We start from the raw sequence: 14,534 nt of genomic DNA, 5'->3' as shown, positions 1-14,534 counted from the left end.
AAATGTGCGTGCACAAATCAGTAGGTTTAAATGGAAAATAAACATCATGGTGGGCCACACAAGGTGGTCCACAGTGTGATAGCGTGCGAGACACACTCCCCAACAGCGTGGCCCACTTGTGGCCCCCATAACACTATCGAAGTAAGAAAAAAGAAAGGAAAGGAAATGGTAAGAAGAAGCACGAGAAGAGATCTGGCCATCGGGGTGGCCCCCCGCCACTATGGGGTCCACCATACACTCTATACATGATCAAGGTGGGTCCCACCATTGTGGGCCCACCAAAATGGACAAATCACAAAGAAAGGGAGGGTTTTGATCCTCCCATGCACTCACTATGGCGGATGAACGGTTGGATCGGCTCGGATCGGCGATCAAACGGTCCACCAAGCTCATCTCCACCCCTAATCTCCTCTAATCTCTCTTTTCTCTCATCTCTTCCTCTTAACCACTTGATCTCTCTTAATTCTCTCTCAAGCTCTCTCTTTTCTCTTAAACCATCACCTTAATCTTCCTTCCTTTTCTCTCTCTCTCACTCTCTCCCTTTCTTAATCTCTCCTTAATTCTCTCTAATTTTTTTCTTCCTTTTAATCTCTTTCTATTCTCTTGCTAGCAAATGGTAGAAATGAGAGGGAGTTAGGGGATTTTGTGGTAGAATTTTTAGGATTGGGAGGTAATAATAATAAGATGGAGGGGTTGAATGGGGAGAGAGAAGGAAAGAGGGATGACTAAGCATGAGCAGGGGATGGGATGCATGATGGGAGGCATGGATTGCTTTGACTAATGGGGAGAGAAGTGATGGGTTTTTCTCTCTCCCTTTCTTAATCTCTCCCTAATTCTCCCTAAATTTTTACCTTCTTCTTAATCTCTTTCTATTCTCTTGCTAGCAAATGGTAGAAATGAGTGGGAGTTAGGGGATTTTGTGGTAGAATTTTTAGGATAGGGAGGTAATAAGAAGAAGATGGAGGGGTTGAATGGGGAGAGAGAAGGAAAGCGGGATGACTAAGCACGGGCAGGGGATGGGATGCATGATGGGAGGCATGGGTTGCTTTGACTAATGGGGAGAGAAGTGATGGGTTGATTGATGGATTGATTGATTTGAAAATATTGGGATTTGTGAAAGTGGGGCCACGTACATTGCGCGACCAACCTCAGATTTTGCCAAAACTGCTACTTCTAATCCAGAGGTCGCAATGGGGCATGCCGCACGTCATTGGAATCCTAGTGCCCGTGTAGTCGCTAGGGTACAAGTCTCGGGGTGTTGTGGTATAAAAATAGGGTCGCAATCAATGCTCGCTGATCTGGTCCGTCAGGAATATGCCGGTGCTGAAGTAGAAGAGTACGGAAAGTTTCACGAGGTTACGGGTCTTACAATAGATTTATCACTAATTGTTAATACAATATGTATATTACATAACAATCATGGGACCTATACAATAATTAAATGTAACACTTTACCTTGTTCCTTAAACAAGCTTTCCCTGGAGAATTAGGGAATAACTTCTTGTATACTTCGTGCACTACCCACTTTAACTCGTTGTTTCGTCGAGTTTAAAACTATCGTGTTACATGGTGTTTAGGAGGTATGTTGAAACCTCATCACATATTTACTTATTGGTGTGAAGAAAATAACCATGCTATGCAAGAAACTAATAAAGTATGGATGCAAATAGAGAATTAAATCTAATTACTTACTGGCCATATGAAGTGGTTGCTCGAGAGTCCTATCCATTTAGTCGTTAATGATTGTTTTTGGGGCTTTTGCCTTGATAATGTATTGCATACTCGCACATCAAAACCATCGATGGATGTCTCCTTATCCATCATCCTCAACACTCTACAAATGGGCTCTAGAAAACCAACCACATCACGTATGCGGTCCCATAAATGATTGCTCATCACCGCGACTCTGATTCCAATATGAATACTCTTTAAAGGAAAACGGGCCTCTAAGTCCATGCTTGTGTTTCAAGACTCTTTTTAAGTTGGAAATTAGTGGCAAACCGCGTCACCTAGGTTGTACTATATCGCTTGATACGTCTTAAGCATCTTGGACATTGACAAAGTGTTATTGTAGATGAAATTTATAAATTGCTCGAGCATCAACAATCATGCTCGTAATTACTAGTCCATATTCTATGGCTTTAAGCATCAAATTAATGCAATGGGCCACACACGTGTTTTGTACAAGTCATACTTCTTAATCAAGTCATCTACCTTCACGAACATGCACCAATTGTTTATGATGAACTGCACTACACTCTTCCTCCCCTCCATCACATCCTTCATCAAGCCATATATGTAGTTTGTGTTCTTAATATCATTAAATGCTTGACACACTTCAGAAATATGGTCCTTCATTTGTACTAGACCATAAAATGTATGATAGAGAACTTTGTCGGCCCCACCCATCCATCACCATCAACGTGATTCCATACTTGTTCAATGACAACCTTAACTCTTCGATATAATAGTGCATCTATGCAACCTCATCACCTAGGTAAGCCCCATAATCTCATGTGGCGTAGGTAGCACCACAACCTTGCTTGCACCTGCATGATGCACTTCACTAATCATATTCTTGAACTGTGGGCTTGTAGCTGGCATGTGGTCATTAGATGAGAAACCTCTCCGCAAATTTCCCCACCTTCTTCGTCATATCCCCTTCACTCCAAAGATTCTTCAACTGCTTTTGCCTCCCTTTCTTCATGTACAATGCTAGATCCATGGGTACATCCGGCATCCTCAGACTATTGTGGCGCATACTTGACCCCAACCTCCCCTCCTACCACCTTCACCCCTTACCACCTTCACCCCTTACCACCTTTACGTCCTGGCCGCGATCACCCCCTACTACTACACCTTGCTCTACTGCCGCCACCAATCTCGTGTAGACCTGATGGGGACATTAGAGGACTTACTCGGGTGTACCAAAGACGGAGGGGATCACCTACATCAACGCAACTCTCTTTGTGGATGGGAGACGAAAAAAAGAGACTCTCTTGTGTGAAGGAAATTTCCTCCTTGTTTTGTTAGGGTTTATGAGAAGCCCTCCCTTCCAATTGAATTGTGGAAGGGTGGAGGCTTGTTTGGTGGTGGTGTCTCTAAGGTGCATTCTTCCTCTTTCTATTCTCCAACAAGGTATTATTCTTCTTCTATTTTCTTCCTCCTTTCCCTTCCCTTACAACTTTCCTAAATCTGTCAAAACCCGAACCCAATCCATCGTTTTTCTTCTTTCTCCATACCCATCCGCGTGTGGACCTGCCCACACTCACAAACGCACACACGCACGTGCGTCTGTACGGCCTTCACGTTTGGGCACTGTTTATCTTCTTCCTATGCACATGATTTGCGGGTGATTGCATTCATCCGCATGGATTAGTCTTGCCTTAAAAAGGGGCGAGGACACCCTGTTGTCATAAAAAAAAATTAAGTAAATTTGTATTATAGTTCACAATGCATTTAAAAAATAATAATTTTGAAATAGTTATTATTTATTTTTATAAAAATTAAATTTCCTTTAAAAATAAATAAAAGAATGTCGCTGATATCTAGATCATTGTACACTCATCAATATCACATGCATCAACAACCAATTTTTGTTGATCGGATTAATTTAAGAAAAGATTCTTTTTATTTCTTAATATTTTTAATTAAACAATAAAATTTTCCAAAAAATGTAGAAAATTCCACCAATTTGTATTTTAGATTAGCCTACAAGTAGTGTCATATGATTTTTTGTACCTAATTGCAATTTAAATCAACGAAATTTGGGGATTTTTGGATTTTACCCAAATTCCTCCATTTTCCCCAAAATTGAAAATTGGAGGTAAAATTCCATGATTTTGCATGCAAATCATGGTTACTAAGTTAGTTCTATTGTTTCTAAACAATTTTATCAAGTAAAAACACTTGAAATTAGAAAAGCGCACTAAATGGGTTCCAGCCGGTTTCCACTCCCCTATCTTTATTTCCCCACCCAAATCTTGTTTTCTCTCTAAACAACTTAAAAAGACTTGTCTAAATTCTCTTAGAAAACTATACCCCAAAGGATTTATACCAATGTATTGATGGCACGGGGGTGTTTAAAGGGGGGGATCTATAATATATCACATTGCATCAATAATATCGTTGACATATCTCAATACACTGTGATATATCGTGCAACCCGGGGATGTTTAAAACTCTCTGCAAATTGTATCCCTAATGCGATGTCAGTAGTATCAACTGATACATCAGCTGGTACTACGATATTTCAATTACTATTAATATCACTATCTTTTCCTATATGACCATTTAAGTCCCCTCATATAAATAGCTCTCTCCATTTGAAAATCCTTGCATTAGTCTATTCATGTCCTTCCAAGATTTTATTTTAATTATATCCTCAAATCCTTCTTGTGGTGCATATGCACTAATGACATTAAGTGCCTCCTTTGCCAACAAAAACTTTATTAATAAAGATCTATCACCTACTCTCTTAACCTCTACAACTTTATCCTTTAAATCTTTGTCTATCACTGTCCCTATTCCATTTCTGTTGTTATCTTTTCTTGTATTGCAATGTTTATATTCATCAATTTCCTTAGTTTTTGCCTCTTTCTACTTGATCTCTTGTATGCAAGCTTTGTTAACTTTCTTTTGTTTCATCATATCCACTAACTACAGTCTCACTTGTCAACACTTCTACGTTTTAGGTTACAAGACTGATCCTATTCTCCTGGACCGGCTTCTTTACTTGTGTCCATGGTGCAGGAACCTTTGCCTACTTTTCACCACAATTGGCACCATTGTGGTGTGCTCATTGTTGTCATATGGGACTGCATAATTGCTTATGCCATTGCATATGCTGTGGCACATGCCATTTTGGATCAGTGGACCATATATGCCATGGCATATGCGGCTATTGTGCCGTTGGGGCTTGTGCAGTCGCATACAGAAGTATGAGACTGCATAAGCCATAATTATGCAGTTATGCCATCGCGTCATGGTGTGCCGTAATGGCCGTTACGGGGCCGTAAAGGCTGTTACGTAGAGGTAACGGTGGCAACTGTTACACGTTACAGGGTCGTAACAGTCGTAACAACCGTTGTGGAAAAAAATGACCTGTAATTGCCGTTAACAGTACATTACATCCCCTCTAAAGGCCATAATAGCCTCGTAATGGTCTATTATGGGACATATATAGGTTTTTCATACTTTTTAATCAACATTATAGGGCAGATACTGGTTTTTTTACAAGTTTTTCAATAAATAAAAAAATAAAAAAGAGAGACCGTAACGGTCATTATGGGGCCATAACAGCCATTATGCCCTGTATTGTAAAGGTAACGGTGGTGGCCGTTACGGCCACCGTTACTGTTACGGAATACCTTGCATCGCATACATAGTATGTGATGGCATAACCTCCCAACAGTTGGATTCAAGACCATTGGGACTTTTTTTTTGTTTCATTTTCTCTCACTTTTTGCCTATAAATAGGCACTCCCACCCCCTATTTTCACAACTCTATTACTATTTTGCTCTCTTACTCTCTCCCTCACTCTAATACTCTCATCTTTCAGTCTCTCTTATCTCTTGACTCTCTTACTCTCTTTCACACTGTACTACCCTCATTCTCTCTTAAAATGACATCGAGAAAATTTATTTATTTATTTTCACAATTTTGAGTATATGCATTCATCTGAGTAATTGTTAGTTTACTTGATATAGTCTAATAGTCTAATAAAGATATAAGAAATAATTCCCTTTACTTGTAGTATTTTTACATAGTTTTTTTTTTTTCCTTGAATTTTCCATTTTTATTTTTTTAAAAAAATGTTTGGGGGGTTTGTGCCATTGGCATCGGATATGTGATTTTTCCATTGCATAAGCGCACGACCCCCCTGGGTCGCATGGGATTGCTCATGCTATTTGATTACATTGGGTGTGCTGCTGCTTCTAAGGAATGCCCTAGCCAACCGTTGCTATTTTTCATTGCACCCTATTGATTTGTGCAATGCGTCACTTGCACGGAATACCCTATTATGAACTTAAAATGTTGAATTGTTAGGATCATACATGAGAAATTGAATCTCTCTTATTTTAAATATAGACCTTGATAACTTGATTTAATGATACATTTCACTAGAGGTTATTTGTATGAGAGAACAATTTTGTTGCTTGAGGTAATAGCTGGTTCATCTTTTGGTTAGCGGTTGATGTGTTCACCTATTGCTTTCTTCTCAAAAAAGTTCCATTCTTTTACTATTTTATTTAGGACCTGATTGTCTTGTCACTCATGATGTAAATGCTGGATTGGTGTTAACGAATGCCCTTTTCACCTTGACTGGACATTGTAACTTATGGAATGCTGGGTGGTGTTAATAAAGGCCCATTTCAAAAGTTTTTAGATGGATTTTTCCATTCAATTACTTGTTTTGTTCTTGTAAAAAAATGTTTCTTCCAGGCTACGCCGAGCCCAAGTGATTTGCATACACCCGTTTTCCATTTGGGAATTGGAACAATACTAGAAAAGTTTATTACCCCAATTCGCAAAATGGAAAATTGGTTTGTGCAAATAAAAAAGGTCAGTCGTAAATAGTGGCTACTTTTTTTTCTTTTCCACCCAATGGTTTCTCTTGAACTACTAGGTTAGAAACTCTAGTCCACATTAAGCTCTCATCACTGTACTAAATAGTGGCTACTTCTTCTATTTGTTTATTTTTAACTATTTGATTAATTTGTCACTCACATATTGAAGGTATCGGGTGCATGTCATAGATCTGGACCCCTCATCAGTTACCTCCGGTGGCTGGTTGGAAGACACTTCACTAGTGGAAAAGTACTCTATTTCTGATGAAGCCTACAATAAACTTGATGGTATGTCTATTCAAGGCTTCTCTTGCATGGTTTGTTTAATTGATTGTTAGTGGCATTATTGACCCAATACTTATAACATCATTATTGGAAATTGAAACAAAACTTTGTTAGCATGCTGAAGAAATATTTAAGGGACCTTTCCTTGAAGTTCATTTTTTAAAAATGGTCAAACACACCCACCCACTCCCACACCCACACCCACACACACCACATGGGTTCTCGAACCCATGACCTCAGAGTTGAAACACACAGTGTCTACCACTGAGCCATGAGTAGAGACCCCTTGAAGTTCGATATGTTGTAGGAATTTGTAAGAGGCTTCTCCTTCAAGTTTATTTTTTCCATCTAATATATGTGAATGTCTTAATAATTCAACATCAATACAGTCATGGTGAGCACTATATATAGTCCTTTCTTGGATTTGAAGCTATAGATATTTTCTTGACCCTCCAATTCGATTGTGAGGGATAACACCCAAAAGGACAGTCAAGGGTTTCAATTTTGGTTCATTCTGATATCAAATTATTTTTGAGAGGTAATGCAAAATTTATTAAAAAGGAACTGGGAAATGTTTTGCACCAGTATTTTAAAGAACTCTTCCAGTGGGAGCAATGTTGGTAAATGCGACCACATATTTGCATATGTGAATCTCCATCCAGTGGGAGCAATGTTGTTAAATGTGACCACATATCACATATGCTAAATGTGCGAGGATATGTGATCGCATATGCAATTTAGGCGATCGCATACAGCATATGTGATCACATATCTGCCGACTGTTGGCGCATTATTATTTTATTTTATTTTTTTGTTTTGCAAAAAAAAAAAAATCAAACTTTAGTTAGTAGTGTTACTTGTAACTGTAAGTTGTGTAACAACACTGTTGAATGTAACTTAGTGATAGTGTAACTAAGTTGTAACTTATTGTAAGTAACTAAGTGTTAGTGTAACCAAGTTGTAACTTATCGTAATGTAACTTACTGTTAGTGTAACTAAGTTTTTACTTATTGTAGTCTAACTTGGTGTTAGTGTAAAAGTTGTAGCTTATAAGTAGTGTAAGTGTTATAGTGTATAAATAATAAACATTGAGATGTAATTTCAAAATTGTATTTGTACAATAAATAGGTTATTGATTGTTTTGTTACTTAACTATATTGTTGAATGATGAATTTGATATACTTCATTCATTTTTCTCACGAGTCACACACTAATTTTATATATGTAAAATTACTATATTAGTTATTAACTTAGGGAAGTTTCTCCCAAGTTCTTATATTTTTCTACATTTTTTCACTTGACCATCCCTTCCCTTTTTTCCTTTCTTCTTCTTCTAAATTTTCCAAACAAAAAAGAAAAAAAAAAGAGCGGCCGCATATGTGATTGTGAGATCGCATATGCGATCGCACGGAACTGCATATGCAGTTTGACAACATTGATGGGAATTTTCGCTCCCGGGGGGGGGGGGGGCGTTTGGTAGCCGGTGTCAAACTTTGACTACCTCTTTTTCTCATGAATCCAGGCAATCTAACATTTCAAAATTGAGGATCTGATCCTTGATATAGTGAATGGCAGAATAGAATTCGTGTAACCAAATTAGTTGGGATAAGTCTTAGATGACGACGACGACGGTGATGAAAACGAAACTGTTTAGCCTAGAGAGAATGAACTGAAGATGTACAGCCCACAGGCCTTGCTATTTGCCTGGCAAACGATATGTTTATCTTAAACGCAATATCAATAATCTCATAAAAATAAAGCATAATTTCTGAAGCTTGGAATTCATTGAATTTGCCCATGAGATGGTGTTCTTTGAGTTGCAACAATTACCGGGCCAGAACAAATTTCCATGGAAAGCCCTAAAGACTCCTTAGGGCTTTTAGACTCCTTAGGGCTTTTACTTTGTCTTTGCTAGCACCTCCTCCAACCAAAAGGGGCCGAGAAGGGCATGTGAAGGATACTCATATTATCTTTAAGGATTAGTCTGATGCCATGATTTCCCAAGTTGCCAAGAGAGGACTGGTCGAAGTTTAGCTTCAATACTCCAATGGACAGCAATTTCCTTGGTACCCTTAACCCTTTGTTTCAGAGGTTTTCTATTGGCAACTGCTGACCAATCACGTACCATTAGGTAAGTTTGAGCAGACGCTTTATGGAAATCAGATCTAATAAGAGCCTGCTTTTTTAGTGTACTATTTTATCATTTCCATAATCTTTTGCATGGGTGTGGCCACATCACTTAAAATGCAATTCCTCCTTCCAATTCTCCCAACAATGACTATAGCATGTTCCATAATATTTTGCCTCTTTCTTTGGATGGCCCAGTCCCCAGACTCTTGAAAAATTCACCAAGTTTTCTTGAGAAGCCCATCAGACACCAATAAGTTGAGGGAGATGGCCTGAATTTGATATCAAGCTGACATGAATAAAGTATAGGAATGGACTGAAATAATAGACTGAATAGCATGATTACTCTGACATATTATTAACTTTATGATAAAAATGTAATTACATCATTGATTACATAGATTTTCCCTCTTAGATTATGTATGAGTAAAACACTCGTACATATATAATTGACAATAACTCTGTACAAAAGGGTACATCCATCCTTTAGAGGATATTTCATCTCTTTATGACTGAACATGTCATGTATTCAGACAACATGTTCTTTCAGTTTGCATGGACGTGAGTGGAAATTTATGGCAAAATTTGCATAATGGTGTGTTGTGATGTGTTGCTTCTACTTAAAAGCAACACATCGACTAACTTGTGCATTACTTCAAGGGCTGAACAACTCGTCTGCTTGTCTTTGGTTTATGATTTTTTAATGATGGTAGCTAGACATTATTTTGTTGTTTTTGATTCTTGATAGACATGGAAAATCACCTTTTCTCCACTGACAAATCTCTATGTTTTAGGCACATTTCGAAAATTTAAGGAGAAATTGGCTTCTCAAAATCCATCGATACTTGAAAGTAAAGTAAGCCATCAACATCCCCTTCATTGCGTTATACTACAACTTGTCTTACTTTTCATGATGACCAAGTCTTATTATGCTTACCTGTATTCCTTGTGCCAAAATGGATTTTAAGCTTGATTCCCTTCTGCAATCTTTCTTTTGCATATATTAGATACCAACTTCATTGCGTTATACTACAACTCGTCTTACTTTTCATGATGACCAAGTCTTATTATGCTTACCCGTATTCCTTGTACCAAAATGGATTTTAAGCTTGATTCCCTTCTGCAATCTTTCTTTTGCATATATTAGATACCAACTTGATTGTTTACTCTTTACAAGGACTTTTACTGTTTTGGGGAGAATCCAATATTATCAATCTTAGTTATCAAGCATCCAAAATTTGTTCACTAAGTACTTGTGCACGGGATTAAGACTCTAGAGCCTTCACCTATTGAGTGCCAATGTGGATGGCACATACCTCAAAAATAACACTTGTTGGGTACTAGCCACTGATTGCGGGATGCTTGGAAAAAAGGTCCAACCAATGGTTGAGTTCAATGAAAAACAATTCTCCAGTTGATGGCTAGGATAACATCAGTGGTTTGATTTTGGTTGTATGGCCGATTTATAGTAGGGTACAAATAGATGAGCATTCATCAACTGGGGTAATTTTTGGGGGCCGCTTGCTGATTTCAAATGGGCTGCTTGGAAAAAAGTTCAACCAATGGTTGAATTTAATGGGAAGCTTTTCTCCAGTTCATGGCTGGGATCATATAAGTGTTGTTATTTTTAATGTTTGGCATGTCTATTGTAGGGTACAATAGATGAACAGTCCAAATCTCGTACATGTGCGCCACCTGTATGGCGATTTGAGTGCTTGATGATTGACTTGTATATTAGTGAGCATTGGATACATTCTCATCCGGCTTCGCATTTTCTTTGGCATGGTATATTTTTTGTTGAATTAAACAGACTTATTTTGCATGCAGATCCCTGATAACTACATGGAGGATCTTGGCACAAATATCAAGGTTAGTAATATTCTTTTATTTCTTTTTAATTATCGATTTTTTTTTTTTTGAAGGGTAGTAATGGGGCTACTCAAAATTGTCTCTTGCTACTGGTAAGGGACATGAGTTGATTCTCTACGGGTTTCTCTAAAAGAAATCGCCAGTCTGTGCTGTTACCTGTTTTAAATTTGACAAACACCACGCCAATTCCTGAGGATGTCTCTTGTCAGGTTCTCTTAGGTTGAATTCTAGTGAGTGTGCAAACTCATGTGGATCACGTGAAACCTAGTTGATTTAGGACTGAAATGGAATTTTCCCCAGACTTGAGAGAGGTGGAGGATGGTGACGAATTTGATTGTTTTGAAGGGAATTGTTTGCCAAATTTATTGAACGTGGACAATTAGGATGTTGGTAATGGAATTGGAATGATATTGAGAAGGCCCAAGGGAAACTTCATCACAGTAGTCGTAGAGGCTAAAACTATCACCTCCCAGAAGACATTACGATAGATAATTAGCATGAGGAAACAAAGAATCAGAAGCCTCCAACTGAGCATGAGGATGATTACTTCCAGACCCTGCTTGATTCAGAGTCATCATCTGGCAACACGTCCGAGTCAGAAATTTTGCCTAGTCCCTGGAATTCAGCTGAAGCTAAGTGGAGATCTGGGATATCTCCCAAATTCTTCCAAGATATGGGGGATCTCCCAAATTCTCAGTAGATAAGGGAGTAAAGGAAAGAAAATTTGACATGGTGAGAGGCATGCTGAAGCTGACGGCAATTTATGAGGGCTCTGCGAATAGTATTGATAGGCAATTCCAAGAGCTGGAAAAAACATGATGATCAAACTGCACCTAGAGCCAATCATTGGGGGAGAACTAAAAGACAAGTATGCAATCTGGAATGTTAGGTGAATTACGACGACCGAGTTGGGCAGAAAAAATATTTTCAGTTGAAGAGTTTTATATTGGAATATAAGAGGGATTTGCTTGACCAGAAAGCATCTTGCAGTTACAAGTTTTGTGAGCAAAGAAAGATTGATGTCCTCCCAAGAAGTCAAGTGCAACTCTATTCCTGATTGTCGATTAGAGAGATTTGTAGTAAGACAGACTGTTCTCTCTTATTGGCCATGGGCAGATTGCGGGAATATCTTATGTTTTTGAATGAAAAGCTTCTGGACATGGAAAAAGAATGGATAGGTGTTTAATGCTTTCTCTGTGCATCGGATTCACACAAGGACTGATGGATTCCAGTGAGGCATGACCTGTGCATACTGTCCAAATGATGAGAAGGGGTGATTTTTGGGTCAAGCTTGACCAAATTCTAGACCAATGGGACTTGCCGTGGTTTGTTGGCGAGGATATCAATACCATCTGGTTCTATTTCGAAAAGTTGGATGGTTGTAGAATGAGAGCAAGTGTGCGAGGTTTTAGTGAGTTGATGCCTGGCCACAATCTTTTTGACATTCCCACGTAGCAGGGTGCTCTGCTTGGTATAAGAACCTAGTTTTGATGGTGAAGTATAAGCTAGAACCAGTGTTGTCAAAATCCTGCGATTTGCGATTTGAGTCAAATCTTAAGAAAAATGATTTGTATCCCACCTTTGAATCCCTTTCTATATGAATTCTAAGATTTTATGATTTGAATCCTACTATTTACCATTCGAATCCTAATTTATGATTCAAATCATACTTGTTCTCTTCTATTTTAAGCTTCACATGGCGTTCATTTTTTGTTTTTAAATTGGTGGGGGCTTTAAGAATCGTTTAGATAAAAAAACTTTCAAAAAAGAAAAGAAAAAAGAATCATCTAGAAAAGGTAATTTATTTATTTTGTTCTTATAAAAGATTAAATGATATATACTCTCGTCAATGGTAAATCTTAGAGCTTTATTTTTAATTTTATTTGTTACTTCTTAACTGGTTGAAATACGAAATTGATGTATGACTTATTTGGAATGTTTTTATGGTTGGTTATGATCATGTTGACTTATGCGTATAGTGGAATAATGGTTAGAAATCAAAATATCTTTTTCGTCGGTCTACAGAATCAAATGCCGCTTTTCCAACGTGACTTTACATTCAAGAAAGTTAACAAAAACATAGATTATTAAAGGATACGTGTATGTTTTTAAGGAAAATTTCTTTAAAGACTAAAAAAAGTAAAGATTAGAATCCTTTAACACTATCATGACATGATATTACTGGTGCATATTGATGGCAAAAGGATGATTGTTGATTTTTTATTTCTTTTCTGATTTATTTATTTATTTATATATTTTTAAGAAAATCATAAAAAAAATCTTACAATTTACAATCCGATTTGCGATTCGATATTATTCAATCCCTATTACGATTTGCGATACGATAAAGATTTTGAAAACATTGGCTAGACCATTCTTTCTTATCTCCATCATGGGAAGATTATTTCAGCTAGGTCTGCTCATCCATCCTCCCTTTTGCCCATATTGGATAATTGCTTTTCGTGCTCGATTTCTCAAGTATGAATTTTAGTCCTTCCTCATTTTGTTTTGAGAAAAAAGTGGCTTGATCATTCTTATTTTTTCAAATGGGTTGAGCCTAGGTGGTGGTATCACCTACAGAAGAAGCCCGGTTTCAAGGAGAAAATTAAGAATTTGAAACACAAACATTTTTTCATAAGTTTGGGAGAAAAACAACCTAAATCCTTAGCCAAATTTCTTCTCTGGATTCAAAGGAGGACATGTGACTGATCATATAGGTGGGCTGCCTTAAAAAAGTGACTCTCAAAGTGTTGGCAAATTCTTATGTTTTGAGGAGACACCTTGGGGTGAAAAGGCAAGGACAATAGGATAAAAGAGGGTTATGGGAATACTGGCTTCTTCGATCATATGGTTAACACCCAAGAAAAAGAAACATTATTTCTCCTCTTTGGGTTGAGAACACTATAGTTGAGGACAAAGGATAGTTCTGGAAGGTTTTGGTGGATTTCTTTTGGAGTTTCTATTCTAGATAAGCTATGACCATACGGTCTTTAGATGGTATTCCTTTCTGATGGATCGCGACCAAGGTGTTCCATATGTTAAGCAGAAAACATCCGTAACTTTGACTGAGATCACTGATAAAGACAGTCAAATCCCTTGATCTTCTCCAACAACCTTAACAAACCTGATCTACAGTCTCTCTTTTGTATTTTAAATTTCAAATCAAATATTTGTTAGGGTTTTGTATTTTAAATTTCAAATCAAATGTTCATTAGGGTTGTTATTATGTTGTTATTTCCCTCTTTGTTTGTAAATTTAAATCTCTTGTAACCTACAATATCCTAAGTGTATATATATGCAATATACCTCTCGGATCTGGTTATGAAGCCAGAATTCCAAACAATTCAATCTCTGTCATGGTATCAAAGCCCTTGACTCACGTCTGATCCATATATTTTCTCCTATCCTATCCTCATGGCTTCCTCTTCTTCAAACTCTCATGCTGTTGCTTTTGTTGCTCCTAACCTTAGTCAACTTGTTTCGGCTAACCTTGATGGGGAGAATTATCTCATGTGGTTATCACAAATTGTTCCTGTACTCAAAAGTAATGATTTGATGGGCATCATGGATGGTTTAGAACCGTGCCCAGATAAATTCCTCTCAGATGATCAGGGAAGACAGACCTCTAATCTCAATCCAGCTTTTCTTTTATGGCACAAAAAAATCAGTCTGTTCTTGGTTGG

General features: G+C 37.7%; 1 protein-coding gene across 8 annotated transcripts in view; it reads left to right on the top strand.

Annotated features, from left to right (window-relative positions):
- The window catches only part of LOC131237450 (tubulin-folding cofactor B), a 91,995-nt gene that overhangs the window by 20,043 nt on the left and 57,418 nt on the right, over positions 1 to 14,534 (top strand). For all 8 annotated transcript variants that reach the window (XR_009167245.1, XM_058235213.1, XM_058235216.1 and 5 more), the window contains 3 exons: positions 6,740 to 6,858; positions 9,777 to 9,838; positions 10,810 to 10,851. Coding sequence is in view for 7 of the 8 variants with exons in the window: in XM_058235213.1 (XP_058091196.1) it covers positions 6,740 to 6,858; positions 9,777 to 9,838; positions 10,810 to 10,851 (223 nt within the window). In the remaining variant the exon portion in view is untranslated. The remainder of the gene's footprint in view (positions 1 to 6,739; positions 6,859 to 9,776; positions 9,839 to 10,809; positions 10,852 to 14,534) is intronic.

Source organism: Magnolia sinica, chromosome 2, assembly GCF_029962835.1.
Source record: "Magnolia sinica isolate HGM2019 chromosome 2, MsV1, whole genome shotgun sequence".
Taxonomy (NCBI): domain Eukaryota; kingdom Viridiplantae; phylum Streptophyta; class Magnoliopsida; order Magnoliales; family Magnoliaceae; genus Magnolia; species Magnolia sinica.
This window is presented reverse-complemented; position numbering and strand designations above follow the sequence as displayed.